The 14,994-nt window shown below is 46.9% G+C and overlaps 1 protein-coding gene across 1 annotated transcript in view; it reads left to right on the forward strand.

The window, feature by feature from the left end:
• The window catches only part of NRIP3 (nuclear receptor interacting protein 3), a 38,495-nt gene that overhangs the window by 12,468 nt on the left and 11,033 nt on the right, over positions 1-14,994 (forward strand). The window contains exons 2-3 of the mRNA XM_074998926.1: positions 10,617-10,796; positions 12,618-12,700. Of these exons, the coding sequence (XP_074855027.1) occupies positions 10,617-10,796; positions 12,618-12,700 (263 nt within the window). The remainder of the gene's footprint in view (positions 1-10,616; positions 10,797-12,617; positions 12,701-14,994) is intronic.

Consider the following 14,994-nt stretch of genomic DNA (forward strand, 5'->3'; position numbering starts at 1 on the left):
TGAAGTGCTGCTGCTGCCATTATGCTAATGAGGCACTGCATATTCATTGCAGCACCTCATTAGCATCCCTCTTTCAAAAGGGCAGGCTAGTGTGGACATAGGCCAAGTGGTAGTTTAACAGGTTTGTGTCACATTTATTGTTGATGAATGTGAGATTCTGAGGGTGGCTGAGAACGTGGTGCTCCCTAGCCTAAGCCTTTTAATCTGTGCTTAAGGACATGTACCTACCACTGCTCTGCCTCTGAACTGTTTTAATACCCAGCTTCTGAAATGGAGTCCCTGCTATGTCAGGTGACATTCGGTCTCTGTTGAGTAAATAAGATACTGGGCCAGGGTGGAAAGAAGCATTGTTATAATTAAGTTCCTTAGCTTTTCCCTCCTCTTGCCACAGGGATAGAACAGCCCTAAAAATATTTCCCTGGTCCATATTATTTGTCAAGTGCTTTGGTATGTTTGACCCTGTGGAAGTATGCAAGGAGACCCAGGCCTTGCCTCCGGGAGAGTACAGTCTCGTTCAATGAAGGGCAGAACAGTTCAGCTGGAGATACAAGAGCTGATGGTACAGGCTTGCTGCAGTGCGGGAGCATAGAGTCTTGCGGTTGCTGCTCTTGAAAGCCTGCAAGGAAGAAAAGCATTTGAAGAGGAGGGGACACGGTACGATGCAAAGGAAAGGTAGCAGAGTCCAAACAGAAGGGAAGGGGGATACAGTGAAGATGAGCATGCCAGAAGAGCACAAAGGGGCTGGCTAAAGGGAGGCCTAGGAGGAGCTGGAGGCAAGGAGAGCACACATGTAGATACAGAAGGGGCCTCGTTTAGTTCCAGATACACCAGCAGTGGTGGGCTTCAGTGTGTGAAAGGGACTGGTGAAGTGAGACCTATATCCAAAGGGAGCAGATGCAGGGGTAGCTGTTCCCAAGGGGGTTGATTCAGGTAGAGGCTATGTATAGACGAGAGAGCTATAAAGATGGCAGTGAGAAGCCAAATACAACTGCGGGAATTGGGAGGAGTAAAGCAAAGAAATAAAAACATAACTGATTCCTCTGGCTCCTCATTAGAGCTAAGCTGTATTCAGGCCTGTCTCTGCCCTGTGTAGGGATCAGTGCATTCTGGGGATTTTGCTTCTCACAATTACTTCTGAATTGTTTCGCTGGGGGATGGGGTTTGACCCAGCCCCAGAAATAGGGTCTTCACCCTCATGCCTCAGGAGCCAAGGCCATGCCCATACAGAGCTAATGTCTTCGCCCAGCATCCTGTCCCCCACTTGGGTGTGGTTCTCACCAGAACTGTACTCTCAGATTTCTGATCTGCTGCCCTCAAGCCACAGAGCTCAGTGGGAGAAGGGAGCTGTTAATGCTGGCCGGCTTCGTGTTCTCTTGCCCAGAGGCAGTGCTTTCTTTCTAGGAAAAAGGGAGCTGGAACTCAAGTCCCTCACATGGCCCCAAACTGCCACGAGGCTACATACACACGCGGGGGGAGAGAGAGAGAGAGAGAGAGCACAACCCAACCCAACCCACACACGGGCAAACCCCCCACTTCATAAAACAGCCACAATGCCTGACACAAAACACACACACATAATCCCAATACCTAAAATGTCCATAATGCTCACCACAACACACACACAATCCCAACACACAAAATACCCAGAAGCCTCAGACAAAATGCACACTCCTCCAACCTATCCACATACAGCACAGCCCCAAATACCCCTGCAACACAAACACACACATCCCCGCCCCTGCAAACAGCAGGGCACAAACCCACAGTCCCAGACTATTGTCCCTGCCCCACACCTCCTGCAACACCATACTAGGGCTCCGCTGCCTCCAGCCCTGTGGGGCGCCTGGGCACTGACTCCGTGCAGCCACCGGGTGTGCTGGGGAAGGGCAGCTGCCCAGCTGGGGACCTGCTCCTGGGAAGAAGGAGGCGAGGCCCAGGAGTGGTGGCCAGAGGACAGGGGCACTGGGCACAGGAGAGAGGAGAGGGGAGCTGGCATGGAGCAAGGAGGGTGGATGGGCTGTGGACATGGGGCAGAGGGGAATTGGGTAGGACAGGGGCAGGGCAGGCTGTGGGCACCAAACTGTGGGGGCTGGGGCAGGGAAGTGAGTGGAGGGGCTGGGGGTAGGGCACAGGGTAGGTGAGGGACAGGGTGGGCTGTGAACAGGGAAAACTGGGTGTAGGACACTAGGCAGGGGCAGGGGCAGGCAGTGGGATGAGGGGTAGGGGGACAGGGTGGGCTGTGGAAAGAGAGAACGGGGTGTAGGGCACTAGGCAAAGGGCAGGGCAACCTGTGCACTGGGGTAGGCTATGGGGGCGGGGTGACGTGGCTGTGAACAGGGAGAACTGGGCACAGGGCACTGGGTGCCGAGCAGGGTGGAAGGCACTGGGCAGGGTGGGCTGGGAGAACAGGACGGAGGATACCGGGCAGGGGGCTGGAGACAGGCAGCACTGGGGCCAAGGAGGGCGCTGTGGCCATGGGCTGTGGGGATTGGGGTGCTGCAGGGTGTGAAAAGGGTGCAACCACCCCCTGCTAGGCACAGGTGTTCCACAGGCGCAGAGTGCAGATGGTGATCCCCAGGCAGCTGCCTTCTCAGCGGGGGGGTGGGGGGGGGCACTGCTGCCTTCCCACCACCCCCAGGGCAAGTCACTCCCTGGCTCCTGCTGCAGCCAGCAGCCCCTGGGGCACCCTGTGCTTCTCATCCATTGCTTTACCCCATCCACGCCCCCCATAGTCCAAACCCACTGCAGCCTTAATGCCCCCTGATCCTCTGTGGCCCCAACCCCCCACCAGGCTTAATCCCCCCCACCTCCATCGCAGCCTCAAGCCGCCCCCCCACATACCTCACATAGGAGCAGCTGGTGGATCCTCCACTCTCCCGCCCAGAGCGGCTCCCAGCGCGGTGCAGCCATGTGCGAGCCACCCAGAGTGGCTTCCGGCCCAGCGTGGCCTTGTGCAAACCACCCGGAGTAGCCCCTGGTGTGGCGCCCTGCCCCACCCAAGCAGAAGAGGTGCTGGAACGCCATTCTGTGGCATTCCAGCAGAAAGAAAGCCCTCCCCATTGGCTTCTAGGGTATGAGCTCCCCAAGTTAAGCTACTCCCCGCTTGGCCAGCCCCTCTGCCAACCACAGAGCCCAATCCCTGCTGAGTCTTCCCTACTCAGAGGGGGGATAGCTCAGTGGTTTGAGCATTGGCCTCCTAAACCTGGGGTTGTGAGTTTAATCCTTGTGGAGCCCGTTTAGGGATTGGAGCAAATGGACGTCAGGGCTAGTGCTGGCTCCTGCCAAAAGGGCAGGGGACTGGACTAGATGACATCCCAAGGTCCCTTCTGGCTCTAGGAGATGTGTGTGTATCCCCCGGACTGGAGGAAGTAGAGAGCATGCTGCAGAGCTAGCCTCTGCCTGTCCCTCCTGGAAGGGACATCTGGGCTTTTGGATAGTAGACCTTCTTGCTTTACTGGACTCCCTCCAGACAGCGAGAGGTGAAAGGCAGACAGAAATGTGGGCTAGGACGATTTTGTTGCATAAACTACTTTAGAGGCTTAAGAGTCTCATGTAGAGCCCTGTTTATAATTTTTCTATTTGCTTTTTTCAGTGCTTGGATCCAAGGGTTGGGCGTATTTATAGTTAGGTTCTCTGTTGTTCTGTTGTAGCTTCACATCCCTGACTAAAGACAACATTTCGCAAATTCACTTATTTTGTCATATTTTTATTTTCTTGTTCTGTAATAAGCTTTCCTTCCTCAAGCTCCAAGACGCTGTCACCCTTTGATTGGCTGTGTGTACTTATAAATGTCGGGCTGTATTGGAAATGAGATTGATCTGATGAGGTGGGTCTGTCCCACAAAAGCTCATCACCAAATAAATCATTTTGTTCATCTTCACAGTGCTGCATTTCTGCTGTTTTGTTTTGTTGGCGTACAGACGAACACGGCTGCCTCTCCGTTAACATGGAAGCTACGGCTTTCAGGCTTGTACAGTGTCAGAACTATAAATAACAGGACTTGATCTGTTCTGCTTGGGGTTAATAGGCCAAGTATGTCTATTGGAGGCTATCTGTGACTTGTTAGCAGAGCCTCAGGTGGAAGAAGAAAGAGGAGCTACTTTGTGATCTCTCCAAGAGGAGCCAACTTATCAGGTGCTTCCCTCTGATCATGTTTGTTATAGACATGGCTAGTAGATGCCCAAGCTATGGGGTATCATTGTGCTGGTCATTGCTCCTACCCTAAGCGATTTACATTCTATAGGGACAACATAGACATAGCAAGTGCTGTTATCTCCATTTGACAGAAGGAAAACGGAGACATTAAATGCCTTGGTCAAGGGCACAGAAGGCAGTCTGTGGCAAAGCCAGGGATTGAACCCACATTTACTGTCATCCCTGTCTTGTGCTGTAACCAGAAAACCATCCTTCCTTTCTGCTGATGGCCCAATTCTGAGTGCTTCTGAGCATTTGCTGGTATGTTTCTCTTTTGGCTTAGTTAGAGGGTTATAGTGACCAGTGTAATACAGAGTATCTCATAGAACAGAGTATCTCGTATCTCAAGCCCATAGAAATCTCTTCAGTGAAACACCCCGTAGGGTTACAAGTAAGTATTTTTCAGAGGAAAAAAGTCCATATGTCATAGAATTGCTGTGGAATAATTTGTAATTAAATGGTGGGGGTACATGTTAATGTAAAGGAAATTGCTAGGCAGAATGCTAAGCATGTCAACACTGAAATGTCGGGAGCTTTGCCTCAAAGCTTCTTTATTGTCCACATATTGCCACAGATGGTAAGCGCCCCTCCCTGAACTCCTTCCCATCTTAACTCTCAAAGGATTTGGCCCTGCATGTGAGGACACATTTCTGGTACATGAGAGCATGAAAATGGAAGAAGATCAAATGCTGTTGGCGTAGCCAGGAAGGGGAGTTGTCTCCTGTCTTGGCTTTCATGTGTTCAGCTCATTGTCTTCCCAGCACTCAGTTTCCTCTGTCATTGGAGCTGAATCCTTCTTGCCCTCCCTGTCTCCCCAAACTCCTTCAGCTCTAGCCTTGCAGAAGGAGACGCTGAAGCTAGTGCCTGAGGAAGAGCTTGAATGGGCCAAGAACGCAAACAGAGAATGACTGCCTCTCACTGTCCTGGAGAAAAGAGTCCCAGGGCCTGCACCTGCTGGTAGTTCACTCCCAGTCCCTTGAAGCAATAGGCTACATCATGACTTCTGTGCTCCATTTCGTAGGAGCTCAATAACTTCCTGGCCTGGCTCGGGAAAAGGGGCCATGGAAGGAGAGGATGGGGAGAGGGGGAGGGCAGCTACCTCAGAGAATCACACATGTATCAGGCATGACAGGGAACCACAGTTTTGTGTGTGTGTGTGTGTGTGTGTGTGTGTGTGTACACAGAGGAAACTGCTGGAGAGGTGCCTATTCCATTCTATACAGGTTCTTATGCTTCTTTGAAGAGGGTAGTATACGAGCACTTAGATGAGGTGGGTGAGATAAAAGCTTTTCTTGGACCAACTTCTGTTGGTGAAAGACACAAGCCGTGAGCTCTACAGAGCTCTTCTTTGGGACATGAAGATGTGAATCCAATACAATATATTACCTCACTCTCTTTGCTTCTCTCCTATCCTGGGACTAACCTGGCTGCAGCAGTACAAATAGCTATCATCTGTCATGTGTGAGTCATCCTTCCTCAGTTCTGCATATACTGGAGCTCTCAAAGGGATGAGGCATGACATATAATGGTTCTCATTAAAAATATCTAGAACATAACAATATTGACTTCCTGTTCCTGTTGCTGTGCGTAGACAGCTGCTTCTTTGGTGTAAACAGGCATAGCTTCATTGACCGGAATCAAGCTACACCAATTCATGCCAGCTACACCAATTCATGAGGACCTGGCCCAAAACATTTAGAATACATTGGTTGTAGCAGACAACATTAAACACTCTTGTAGCTGGTATTTATTCAACTGGAACTCTCGTATAACCAGCATAAACATGCCACATTCCCCTGGCCCCATCACTGCCAGAGTTCCCCCAGTCCCAGGTGGCTTCATAGAGCTGCCAGCATTCCCCCTCACCCCAGCCAGCTTTCTGGCCCTGGCGCTGCCAGCTTCTTCCTGGTTCCAGCCCCAGCCCCAACCCCAGCCAACATTAGCTCAGCCCTGGCTCTTCCAGCTTCTTCCCAGCCCACTTGGCTTCCCACTCCCAGCTGGCTTCTTCCTGGCCCCAGCCAGCTTCCCAGCTTTGGCACTGCCAGCTTCTTCCTGGTCCCGAGGCTGCCAGTGTTCCCCCAGCCCCATTCGGGGATCCCACGGCTTTGCCTCTCCTGAGCCCTGTCTGTGCCTCCCCAGCTGTTCTCCATTAACTGGCATATTTTCATATCTGGCAACATCTTGGGCCCGGGGTTGCTGGATATGAAAGCGTTTAGTTTGTTTCATACGCTAGCTCTGTGAAAATACGATCTTGTATTTTTTCTGTACAAGCATTAGGTATGCATCAAGTTTTTGAAATCAGAAGACATTTTGTTTTGTTTTTGAGAGTATAACTGGACAATAGGAACATATTGGATCAGACCTGTGATATGATCTGGTCCAGCTGATGCTCTGACAGTGGCTATTACCAGCTGTTTCACGGGAAGGTAAAAGAAGCCTTGGTGCAAGTCTCTGAGATATCCTATACCCAAGCCCAGTTTCTTCCTAATCACCATTAGTTAAGATATTGGTTTATGCCCAGAAGCATGAGGATATCTAGACCTTTTATAATCCTGATTATTATACAGCTTCAAATATTCTTGTTAGCACCAAAATACAGCTTGTGATTTCCTGTTATTTTTGCCAGTTATCTTAGCTAGTAAGCTTTGGTATATTGGCCAGATGCGGGGACCAGCTGTACTACTCAGCTGTTGCCTGACATATTCTGGACATTTAGAAGAACAAAAGCAGCTTTTCTAACCGCTCCAGTGACTTTTGTTCTTATCCTTTTCCATGGAGATGGAGCTGTCTACCTGCCACGGCAGCTAGCCTGTTGCCAGTGTCATCTGACAGTGCAAAGCTTTCTAAACAATAGCAGTAGTCAGTGCCATTGTATCAAGTTCTTTATGCATGTACCCTCAGGTTTTAAAGGTGGCTAGAAAGAGGGAGTCTGCATTATTACTATCTTACTACCTTAAGTGTGTTCCTGCGCCTTATTAGAAACACCAAAACACAAGAAGAGCTCCATTCCCAGGAGCTTACAGACAAACTTAAAACAGCTAACAGAAGAAATCAGCTGCCCATAGCAGTGTTCCCTGTATGCTGAGTGCTTGGCGGCTGCCCGGGCGAGACTCAAATGCTGCACACCTGATTAGTAGAGCTCCCACAGCTGGCAGCATGTGTTTCTATTGGTGGGGCACATCTACGCATGCCTGGGTGCCTAGAACAAAAATTATTCTGCACACGGGTGGGGAAAAAAATGAGAGGCAATATTGGCCCATAGGGGTGAGAGAAACTGGAAGATAGGAGGTAACAGCAGTGAGAGAAAAAGAAAGCTGATTCTTAAGTGAGCTGTATGAGAAGTGCGTTTTGATGAGTGGTTTGCAGGAAGAGCGAAAAGTTGTTTGTCACATAGGAAGAATTCTGACTAGCTCTCAGAAACACTTTGCTGTAATATCCAGGCATAAATGACCTAAGCAGAACACAGCAAGTTCCATCTAAGACTAGACAGACCTTAAACTCTCCCTTGTGGGCCTCTTTTCAGTATCCTGAATGACAACATTGGTTTGTGTGTTTTGCTGTCAAATTAGGAGCCAGAAGCCAAACCAGTGGGGAGGGCCTGCCAGAAACACAGATGACTATATTCCATTTATCTGTATATAAATTAAAGAGGGGCCAAAATTGGTGACAGTTCTGAACTTTAGGAAATGAGATAAAATAGGACCCAGTAGTGCTTTTGGTTTCTTGTGACTTCTGGTTGGTCTTGCAAAACAAACAGCAGCTTTCTAGTGATGCTTTAGGAAAATCACTTTTGCCCCAGATCCATACTGAAATGACAACCTACTTGTGTCACTTACTGAGTACAATGGAACGTTTCATTCTTCAGAAGAAGTTCAGTGTGATGACTGGAGAGGGGACCCCCTAATACAGAATAAACCACTTCTCCGTGTTGTTTTCACCATTTCCTGGGTGCACTGCCAAGACGCAGTGAGGGGAGGACACCACTAACCATGATAAAGCTGCTAGAAAAAAAATCTTTTCTCCTTTTCTTTCTTAAAATGGTAAGGCTGCCATTGTCAGCGGGAACTTTGCGACAGTTGTTTGATTTTTCAGGGTCTGTTTCCAGCATTTGACGCATCTCTGACTAACGTTCCTCACTCTGCATTGGACAAGAAAGTCAAGGAAAATCAAAGTGTAAACTAATTAATTAATAATAGCCGTGGACAGAATGTTGCCAAGGGGAGACTTTTGTAACTTTCTTCTTGTTAGATACCAAATGCACAGGACCATACAGCTATGCTTGTCTGACTGACGGGAGCATTATCCTCAGACTTCAGAGGAACTAGCATAAATATGTTTTAGTTGCACTTGCAATCTATATTGCTATAGTGTGGGTCTTTTGTCTCTTACGTGGCTGATCCGTGTAAAGATCAATACGTATGCTACAGCTGTGGGCTGGGGAGCTCACTTTTTTAGATCAAGCAGTAAAAACTCATGCTTTTAGCATGAGAAATCAGAGGTCCAAGCCCAGTGATGACTTATGATGGATCTTGTCACGTGCATTGTAAGACCCTATACACTGGAAATTAATGAGATATTCTCAGGCAAGGTGGCAATGACCATTGCTTCTTTAGTAACTTCTTTCACAGGGAATTGGTGGTCTGGCCTGGAAACTGATGGTCTGAGAAAGCATCCAGACTAACACTGAACTCTGAAGCTTTGGAAACTTTAATCACTAACACTGCTGGCCTGGGCAGGAGGTGAACCAGTGGCCTACAAGTAAAAGGCTCCCTGTCCTGGGAATGGGGACAAAAGCCATCTAATCCTTGTGTTGGTGAATTTTATGTGTGGAGTCAGTGCTTATAAAAATGCGTGCTTGTGCTGTAGGAAAAACAAAAGGATATGAGGGCGTGCAGCCACTCCAATCTGTTGGAAGCCCTTGCACTGCTGTGTTTTTCTGCTTCTTCTGTTCACAGAATGGAGTGTTGGGCAGCTCGGTCTATTTCAATTACTTTCACTGAGCGCACAGTGCTGGTTCTGCATCTAATGCTTCTGCCTTAAATGGGAAGACTCTTTTCTTAAGTTATTTCTTCATGCCACACAATTAAAAAAGCTGAACAAATCCTACCTCACTTACATTAAGTAATATCCTCCTGTGAAATTAGTCCCATTGATTTCATGGGGAATCAGATAGTTCTCACTAAGGGTGGGAGAACTGGCCCCATTACTTTTTTGATGATAAAATTGGTGTCATAATTAGAAATCTAATATTTCTTAGTGACTGACAGGTGAATAACTGAGCGTGGTATCTCATTGTACAGAACGTGTCATTATGAATGCTGATCAAACAAAACATCAGCAGCTTAAGACATTTTGTTTTCCTTTCAATGCAAAAATCAGAAAGAGAAATGACGAGTTTCAATGACAACAGGTATTTCACCATACCTGTCCAGTTCTTATCAATGTAATATAGTTTCAGGTCTTCAGTAAATGCTATGAATCCAGCAGACCATGAAATGCTAATAAGGTATTTGTTTTAGGAAAAGTATTTTCTCATTGTCTGATGTTTGGTACATCATGATACATTAGTCTCTTGTAACTTTTATTTTTTTACATGCTCTACTGAAAAATGTTAAAATAGAAGGACTTCACTGCAAAGAGTTCACAAACTGATTTAAAAAATATGTGGTGTTTTCAAAGGCAGCTAAGGGAGTTAGGCACCATGCAGAAATAAAATTCCACTGGAGTTCAAGTGCCTCGGCATGATATGAACCTTTGCAAATTAGCAGGCAAATATATAGGCACAGCCTACAGGCAGAAGTTCAGGTCGAAGGTGGTGTGATGATATTGCTGGTGATGAGAAGAAGCTCATTAGAAAAATGTACAGGGCACAACTCTCTACTGGCCGAAGCATGGACTAGCAGACTGAACAGGTCACTTCCACCTCTGAACTTCTGTGTGTGTGTGTGTGTGTAGGCCAATGCAGTGTGCTGTCAGGAAGGATTTACACAGGCAAGGGTGCTTGTTGCACAGGAAGTGGGAAGTAATTTAAAGAATATGGAGAAGCAAAGAATAGCATGAAGAGTGAGGGGCAAAAAGCCATATGGCAAACAGTTTAAATCGGACCAAATTCTTATCCACAGGGTCAGAGAATCATAGAATCCTAGGGCTGGAAGGGACCTCAGGAGGTCACTGAGTCCAGCCTGCTGCCTAAAGCAGGATCAACCCCAACTAAATCATCCCAGCCAGGCCTTTGTCAAACCAGGACTTAAAAACTCTAGTGGTGGAGATTCCACCCCGGTAGTCCATTCTGGCGCTTCACCACCCTCCTAGTGAAATAGTTTTTACTAATATCCAACCTAAAAGACTTGTTGAGACTTGCATCACTGGCCAGCGGAGCTCAACAGTGTTATTGTTTTATTATTATTTGTTTTGTTTTAAAGCAACCACATAACATTCTGCAAAAACGCTTACTGGAGACAAACTTATCAAAATTACGAAACAACCGAGGGACGTGGACGCCGAAGAATGACCCCTCAGCACAGACCAATAAGCTGCATCAAAGCAAGCCAGACAACCAAAAGAAAAAGGAGGAAGACGACTTAATATCAGTGTGCTGTCAGGTATTCCTTCCTCCACTTCTCTGCCAGCTTCTCCTAAATCCTTTAATAGCAGTGCAGGAGGGATCGAACCCACCCATATAATAAAGGCAACACTCTTGTATTCTAGGGTTAGTGTTTGGAAGTGCGATGTTTTTGTTGACGGGATATTATTTTGACAGGTGTCTGGTTTTCCTTCAGACAAGGAAATGGACCATGTTCACAGCAGAGATGCTGGTCCAAGAGATGGGTGTGTGTTGGGGGTGCTGCAGCCTCTCCCCCCCACCCGATTTGAAGTGGTTTGGCTCAGTGGCTGTCAGCACCCCAACTAGAAAAATGGTTCCCGTGCCCCTGGCTGACATCTCTGAAAAAAATACTTTGTTACTTTCCAGTTAACTGTGCTCTCTAACACAATGGCTATAACAGCATTTCTGCAAATCAGAGGTTCCAGTAGCCTTAACTGTCCTGATGGGTGATGCAAACACAAGTCTCCTGGGGCTTTGGAGTTCCTGTGCTCCTGTGACGCTCAGTACATTTAATCAGTCGTTGTCGTCATCATCATCATCATCACTAGTTTCCCTGCAGCAAAGGCAGCCAGAGTGGGATTAAGCAGCATGACTCAAACCTTAAAGCTCTCCTCTCTAGGCAGACCTGGGCTGAACTTTGTGGAGCGGCCTGCCTGCCATTCCCTTTGACATCAGAGCAGAGAGGATAGCAGATCTGGGGAATGTTTATTTTAAAAGGTGATTTTATCGAGTGAAAGACATCCCTCTAGCCTTGGTGTCCTCTCTTAGTGCCCTCAGGTCCCAGCTCTCTTTTCATAAGGCAACCCCTTCCCAACATCTCTGAATGTTACATCTGGCAAAGGATGTTTGTTTATATAGAGCAAATATGATGCTTAGTGCTGGTTATCTGTCCAGATCCTCAGATGCTGTAATGTGACATAGCTCCACAGAAGTCAGTATAGAGACATTGATTAACATCAGCTGAGGAACTGGGCTTGTAATTTTGGAAGAGGATCAGGAAGGTTTGCTTGTCAGGATGTGGCCTCTGGTCAGCACAGTGACTTATCACTCTCCACTGCAAAGCTTTGCCAGCCAAGGAATGGGCTCTCAGGCCTTTGGGAAAAGGGCAGTCCCAGGACTCCACAACAAGGACTATTTATATCTGCTTAGCCCAAGAGCTACAGATAAAGGTTCAGTGGGAGTTGCAGGTGCTCAGAACCTCATAGGATCAAAGTCGACATGTGGATTATTCTAGAGAACAGTTTCACTTATCACAGGTGTGTGTGATAAACAGCCTGAGGTCCAGGCGTGATTTGCCACGGTTAGGCCTTAGTGGGCGGCTGATGCTATAGTTACTTGTGCATCCGCAGCTACTGCCGCTTGCAGCTCCAATAGGTTGCAGAGCGCCATTCCCAGCCAATGGGAGCTGTGGAAAGCAGTGTCCTGGTTTGTGCCACTTCCTGCAACTCTCATTCACCAGGAACACAATCTGTAGCCAATGGGAGCTGCAATCACCCACACCTGTGGACATACAGGTAACTATAGCGCTGGTGGCCCTCCAGGGGCTAGTCGTGGTGAACTGCACCTGGCCAATGGGCCACTTATTGTCCACCCAGACTTAAGCATTAATTTGACATCCTCACATGCACTAAACCGCAGCTTAGAAGTTCTGGGAAGTAGAAGAGAAAGTGTGTAAACATAGAAACTTCACCAGTGACCTAGCAAATGTAATAGCAGTGCTTTGTTCCATGTACATGCATCCTTGCACAGACGCAAGTAACATTGCATTTCTTTGTTGTATTCTGCTGTTCCTTTCAAATGCTCTGTTTTCTCCTTGCAGTGCGCTGGAAAGGACTTGAGAGCTGTAATTGACACCAGTTGTCAGTATAATCTCATATCGTCTGCATGTGTGGATAGACTTGGGTAAGTGACCTGTTTAAGCCTAACTCACCATACCAAGCAGCATGTTGAGTACTGAGACAGGGTATCGCTGCTTCTGTGTAAATGAGGAAAGCTTTCAGAATTTCCGGGTTATTTCTGAAATGGTCTGTGGAGCCAGAATTTGTGATTCTGAGATGTAACATAAGAGTCTTCATTTTGAGGAAATAAAGGCCACAGGCCAGTTTGGGGCACTGCACCTTACTGGCTAGTGTGTATGCAAGCCACTTCCTTCTGCTTGATGGAATCAGTACTGTGTAATTGTGCATCATAACTTGCCTTTTGTTTAGGCTAGTTAGTGGTGATGATCTTTGCTTTGCTGGGAGGGGCCTGGATCCTTGCTGAGAGGGGCTGCAACTGCTTTGGAGGAGAGGGTCATAATTCAAAATGATCTGGACAAAGTGGAGAAATGGTCTGAAGTAAACAGGAAGGTGTTAAAAAGGACAACTGCAAAGTACTCCATGTAGGAAGGAACGATGAGCTTCATACATACAGAATGGGAAACGACTGTCTAGGAAGGAGTACAACGGAGAGGGATTTAGGGGTCATAGCGGATCGTGACGTAAATGAGAGTCAGCTGTGTGATGCTGTTGCAAAAAAAAAAAAAAAAAGAGCAAACAAGATTCCGGGATGCATTAACAGGACTGTAGTGAGCAGGACATGAGAGGTCATTCTCCCACTTTACTCTGCTCTGATTAGGCCTCAATTGGAGTATTGTGTCCAGTTCCAGGCAGCACATTTCAAGAAAGATGTGAAGAAATTGGAGAAGGTCCGGAGAAGAGCAACAAGAATGATTAAAGGTCTAGAGAACATGAGCTCTGAGGGAAGACTGAAAGAACTGGGCTTGTTTAGTTTAGAAAAGAGAAGACTTAGAAGGGATGTGATAGTGGTTTTCAAGTACCTTAAAGAGGTTTACAAGGAGGAGAGACAAAACTTGTTCTCCTTGGCCTCTGAGGATAGGACAAGAAGCAATGGGCTCAAACTGCAGCAAGGGAGGTTTAGGTCGGACATTAAGGAAAACTTCCTAGGTGTCAGGGTGGTTAAACACTGGAATAAATTACTGAGGGAGGTTGTGGAATCTCCATCACTGGAGATTTTTAAGAGCACGTTAGATATCTGGGATGGTCTAGATGGTGCTTGGTCCTGCTGAGAGGGCAGGGAACTGGACCTGAAGACCTCTTGAGGTCCCTTCCAATTCTAGTGTTCTATCATTCTATGATCCTGTAAATCCATTATATGTTGCCTAGTGACATACATGAATTCCTACCTGACCATGGATTTGTTTTGTTAAAACTGATTTTAACGGTGCACGTTGATTTAATTTTTTTTTCAAATCTCCATTAAATTTGGGGGTTTTGTTTTGTTTTGTCGTCTCTGTGGTTGAGGTGTGCTCACAAGATAAGAAATAGCTGTCTAAGTGTCACTGAGTTCCTTAAGATTTACCAAGTGACATCCTGGGCTGTGTAGGTAGCAGTGACATTGCTTCAGGGCTCCTAAGGGCTCAGCCACATGTCTTTCTGGGGGAGCGATCGCTCCCTAGCAGAGCATGAGATTTTTTTCTCTACTTACCACAAATGTAAAAGAGCTTCCACAGAAATAAACCTACCACAGCAATGATCTGAATTTAGAAAGAAATAGCTTTTTGGGAAGCTGAAGTAAAGGGATTTTCCACCTAAACCAGTTTGGCTGCGGAATATGTCATTTTTCAGGGATGGACCTATTTATATTTTTTCCTGCTTGCTGTTTTCTAATTTATATTTTTATTTCTCTTTAACAAAATTTTAATGAAATTCTCTCTGGCCTGTTGTCTGTTCTCAGGGGTCTGGTAGCCTTTAATGTTCTGTGATGCCAGATATTACAGAGGGATTTAGAAACCATTCAAAGTGAGGGCTTGGCCCTGCAAATACTTAAAACAGTACTCACTGCCCGCCTAGTCCCATTGTCTTTAAAGAGAGAGTACTCCCTGGCCACTATTCCTAGGACTCATCCTCGTAGTCCGTAGTAAGTGTTTGCAGGCTGCACCCTAAAACTGTGATTAGGGGTCTGTTCTTGCTCCCACTGGCATCAGTGGCAAAATTTCTCCCCATTAAAAAGAGAGGGCATATGTTTAATAAGGGGATTGACTTATAATCATGTATAGCAAAACTCACATTGACTTCAGTGGAAAAGGATCAAGCTATTGGTGGATAATGCATTAAAACCCATAGATTACCCCCACTGCCAGCAACACAGAGGTTTCAAGATCAGCTTATCATGATTATACAAACAGTTGCAATATG

Source organism: Carettochelys insculpta, chromosome 6 (assembly GCF_033958435.1).
Source record: "Carettochelys insculpta isolate YL-2023 chromosome 6, ASM3395843v1, whole genome shotgun sequence".
NCBI lineage: Eukaryota > Metazoa > Chordata > Testudines > Carettochelyidae > Carettochelys > Carettochelys insculpta.